General features: G+C 35.3%; 1 protein-coding gene across 1 annotated transcript; it reads left to right on the top strand.

Annotated features, from left to right (window-relative positions):
- Positions 1 to 3,257: 3,257 nt before the first annotated feature.
- On the top strand, positions 3,258 to 4,727 carry LOC111920897 (F-box/kelch-repeat protein At3g06240). Its single transcript, XM_023916467.3, has one exon. The coding sequence runs from the start codon at positions 3,288 to 3,290 to the stop codon at positions 4,395 to 4,397; it is 1,110 nt and encodes a 369-aa protein (XP_023772235.1). The 5' UTR covers positions 3,258 to 3,287; the 3' UTR covers positions 4,398 to 4,727.
- Positions 4,728 to 5,099: the final 372 nt, after the last annotated feature.

A 5,099-nucleotide genomic window follows, 5' to 3' on the forward strand; every position in this document is an offset into this window, starting at 1 on the left:
CTACAATAATATGTAGAGTAAAAAAAGAGTCAAGGAATGAAAAGATATTGTTTCAACCTATCCAAAAATTTTAAAACATATGAAAGTTTACCTACATTTTCTTTAGACCCCATTGACTCATTCTCGACCAATTTTAAATTTAAGAGTCTGAGAAGATTACACTGTTAACGACCGTGTAAAATTCATAACTTGTACATACGGACTTCCTTTTCGAATATCTTTTTACGTTGAAATCCTATTAATGAGGTCTTCAATTCTCATTTAGGTTGTGTCGGCTAAAAATAGATCGATCTAAAATTCGATTTCTAGGTTGTGCACTGCTATGTTAAATCTTAGAAAAAATCATAACTTCCTCATACGAAGTCAGATTTGGACGTTCTTTTTATTCACGTTCTCGGTTTAACATATACTACGGCTTTCGTTTAGATCCCTAAGGCTAAAAAGTAATTTATCAAAAATCCACATTTTACGTTACGCGAAGCCGTGCCGGTTTTGTCGTAAAACTTCGACGGGTCATAACTTCTTCGTTAAAACTTGGATTTTAGCATTCTTTATATGTACAGAATCCTCATGACATATACTATATGTTGGTTAAGATTATTTATTCTAAACAATTTTCTATCAAAAATTCATTTTTAATGCTTACTATCTCCAAATTAACCAGAATAGGCGGGCGTTACAATCTACCAACAACACCATCGTTCGCCACCACCACCGTCCACCACCACCCACAGATGAACAAACATACACGAAATTAGATGAACACACACAATACACGAAATCTGAAGAACAAACAAACATATCAATAGAAACGTCCGTCGATGTTTCAACAGATTCAACAAAAATACACACATAGATTAAACTCGCACATACACAAAATCTGAAGAACACACAAACATAGTAACACAAACACCCATCGGTTTTTCAACAGATACAACACAAACAAACACACACACACACAAAATCTAAAGAACATGCAAACAAATCTACAAACATCCATCGATTTTTCAACAGATTCAACAAACACACACACACACATACACAAAACCCAAAAATCGATTCTCTCTATCTCTCACAGATTTGAAACACCATTTTTCTTCTTCTTCTTTTCTCTTCACAAATCTCAAACACCATTTTTCTTCTTCTTCTTCTTCTTCTTCTTCTTCTTCTTCTTCTTCTTCTTCTTCTTCTTCTTCTTCTTCTTCTTCTCTCACAGATCTGAGATGGTATTTGAAATCAGACCTGAAATGGTAGTGTTTGTCGTAAATCCAATTTTGCTAAGGGTCTCGTCGTAGGTATAAAAAAAACCCTAGCTTCGTCAAGCAGTACATCACAGACGTGTCCCCCTCGATTTACAGTCGCGAAATTCCCCATTTGAAAAACCTAGCCGCCAAGAAACCCTAACTTCAGATCTCTATCTCTTTTCTTTCTTCCTCGGCTGTCGAGGTTCAAAGACAGGGCAACAACGATCGAAGAGGGTGTTTGGTGTGGTGAAACCTGACTGGAGAGTGGCAGAGGGGCAGCCTAGGCCGGCGACATCTACCAGTTTCTTCTTCTTTTGCTTGTGGTGAGAGAGAGAGAGAGAGAGACGATATTTTTTCTTTTTCTGTACTAAAAAAATTGAAAAATAAAATACAAAAGGCAAAATCATCTTCTTAGAAAAAATTAAATCAAATCGACCAAGCTCGCAACAAAATGAAAACTAACAGACCATTGGTGCTAGACATCCACTATTCTTCCAATTTTGTCTAATAGATAAGAATCAATTCTTTAGGCCCTCGAAGTTATACAAATGTCGAGGTGGGCCCACAATTAAACCTATTAAATCTAGCGACCAGCTGACGACCACTCCTATCGGTCTTCCTCGGTTTTCTTGCTAAAGCCGTATTCTATTTCTTCAATCTTCATCGTGATCCAGTTAGGGTTTATATTCTCGGGACTCGGGTATGTGATTTTGTTAATCGTATGCCATGGCAATTAGGTTTTATGTGGGATATGTTTATAATATAATCTGTGAATCTATCTAGTTTTTAGATGTTATGCACCATGAATAGTATTAATACCAGATATTCCAGGACGAAGAATGTGATAACTGATTAGTGAGTTTTATGTCTTGACCACGTAAAGTAGAATAAGAGTTAAGGTATGCAGTTAGGCGTACAAATTTCTGAAATTCCAAAATAGTTAATTGTTAGGACAAATTAAGTATATAAAAAAATTGAGAAGTTTATCATGCGTACACCAACTAAAATTGAATTTTATCTTGTAATAAGAACAGATTACCCTAAGTTGTTGAAGTTGATAATAAAGCTAGACCAATATAAATTTGCACAAATTCACATGTGTCTCATCTATGATGCACGGAAACTTCTCTAAGGCTAATGTTCCTGTTTCGGAAACTCCATTGAAACGTATACTCCAAGGAAACATCATGGAATCGTTTCCAGGAAGTATCGGGTATCATAGAAATGTTTCTGCAAAGTTTCCTTGAAGTTTTGGTGAAGTTCCCTAACCATCTCTATTTTATTTTAGGGTTTACAAGGGCTTTTTAAGTTTAAATCCAAAAAAACCCTAAATGGGCTACTGTTTTTAAGGCTCAAAACGTATTCGGTATTCTCCTAAGCCCCTAACCGATCGTCGATCAAAGTATCCTGTCGTGAGTCGTGTCCTGTCTGATTGATCACAATTCGCAAGAATCATTGAAAGATTTAATTATTGATAATTAATTACCTTTGAAAAGATTTACACCCCGTTCCCGAGTTGTAGCAAAGAAAAGAAGAGAAGAGAAAAGAAAGTAATGAGAGAAAAGAAGAGAAAATAAATGAAAATAAATCTTTCTTTTGTGTTCCTGAGTTGGAGAGAAGTGGAAGGAAAGTTAAACATTTTGATCTTTCTCTCCAAATCCTACCAAATCTGAAGGAAAGTGATCCCTCAATTTCCTACATTTCCTTCCTTTAATGAAACTCGGGAACACTATATTTTGAACCCATATCCGTTTCCTCCGTTCATTATCCGTTTCTTGTTGTCTTATCCGTTTCCGTGCAACTTAGTGTCTCATGATTGAACACATATTTTGACCAACCTGTGCTGTTGATGATTGAAGCCTTTTATCTTATCTTCAGCTTCCGATCACCTTCATATGAAATATGTAATGAATTAATTGAATGGTTGATATTTTTTTGGTGTTTTATGTTAATATTGATCTCTTTTGCACTTATGGCTCTACTCAAATTAAATAGATGAAAATGAAAAAACTTTTCATGTATATATAGTTTTTAAATGGTTTTATGTTAAAAAGTATTTACTTTTATCTTTTTCATATCCTTGGAAAAATGCAGGAATACACAATGCCAGAATATCTATGTGAAGTGTTGATTGTTGAAATCTTCACAAGATTACCACCCAAATCTCTACTCCGATTTAGTTCACTCTCCAAGTCATTATACTCTATTATCTGTAGCCCCAATTTCATCCGCATTCACACTTTTCGATCCCCACAAAAAATCCTCATCAGACACACAAATCGTGAAATCTTTTATACATTACATTCAGAAGAGCATCTGGCATCGTGTACCAGTGGTATATCAGCCACCAACTTTCCTTACAACAGCTATTACTGGATTGTTGGTTCATGTAATGGAATTCTCTGTCTATATGATAATTCAGATGAAAACCACGTTATTTTATGGAATCCATCAATTAGGCGCAAACTAAACCTGCCTATTTGTCCTCTTAGATGCTTTCAGATCGGGTTTGGTTTTGACCCAATTACCGATGATTACAAAATTGTGAGTATTCCCAAATATTATGGAGGAGGTCGTGGTCGTGGAATTACACAAAGCTCATTTGTTTACACTATGAAGAAAGGTTGTTGGTGTGAGATTGGTTTCCCTTCTTCTTCTTCTTCATCTGCCTATGGTGTGTTATCATTTACGTGTTTTGTGAATGGAGCATTGCATTGGGTGGTGGTAAAAGATTATTTAACTGATTCAAATGATGATGTAGGCCGATATATACTAACATTTGATTTGAGCACTCATGTTTTTGGCATGATATCATTACCAGAACCAAATTGGGAAACCAGACACGTAACAACCATCCAAGATTCTCTAGCTGTGATTTCTTTGAAACATGATCAAAGTTGGATTTGGATTAGGAGAGAAGCCTCTTGGTCTGTGGTTTATAAATTTGTGGAAGGAGTAATGGGAGTTTTGCAACTGAGCAACAATTATGATTTGTTGGTACGTACTTATGGTAAGACGCTCCAAATTTATAATTCCAAGACAGGGGCGCGATCAGAACTAGTTGGTTTTAATGATGTTTTTTACAGAGATGACATTGTTCTGTGTGTCGAAAGCCTTCAGTTACTCGACACAGGGATTCCTGATTTAAGTTGATGGCTTTTACATGTGTAGTATTGGAATTTATATTTCGTATTCAGGGATTTTTTTTTTTTTTTTTTTTTTTTTCATAATGCTTCCTTGAACCTGCTATTGCATTTAAAATTTTAAAATCCTAAGCCGGTGTTGATTCAAATTCATTCTATAATGATCTTATCTAAGTCGAGTAAATAAATTTAAGTCTATATTTATGTAGAGGGGAATATAAGAGAGCAATTTGAAGCATCTTGAAATCATAAAGTTGTGATTTACGATGAGTGTATGCATCAACAGATTCAAGACCAGTGGGAGTTAATAGATGAATGCTTTTGAATATACTAAAATCAAATGGAGGTAACGGAATAACAAATGTCAGTTTCTGATTTAAGTATGTTACTCTGGTGACCATTAAACATGCACTTAATCATGAGAGCTTAAGAGAATCGTTGTTGAAATAAGATGATCTGATGATGCTTGTGACAGTCACTTGTTAATAATGTCTACTAAATTTCTAATATGTATCATATAGAAGTAGTAGAAGTAGTCGTTGTTGTCCAAATCACAAAAACACCCACTGGTCTCACCCTATCCCAAACCAAATATATTCAAGATCTTCTCACCAAAAGCAACATGCTTCACTCCAAACCCATAACCACACCAGCAGATCCATCCACTCGCCTTGTACTTTTTCTGGTGAGCCATTCACTGATCCAAAATTAT

Source organism: Lactuca sativa, chromosome 5 (genome assembly GCF_002870075.4).
Source record: "Lactuca sativa cultivar Salinas chromosome 5, Lsat_Salinas_v11, whole genome shotgun sequence".
Lineage (NCBI taxonomy): Eukaryota > Viridiplantae > Streptophyta > Magnoliopsida > Asterales > Asteraceae > Lactuca > Lactuca sativa.

What these genes read in the sequence shown, in the direction of transcription:
- LOC111920897 (XM_023916467.3), top strand. Translation starts at nt 3,288, where the DNA reads ATGTTAAAAAGTATTTACTTTTATCTTTTTCATATCCTTGGAAAAATG.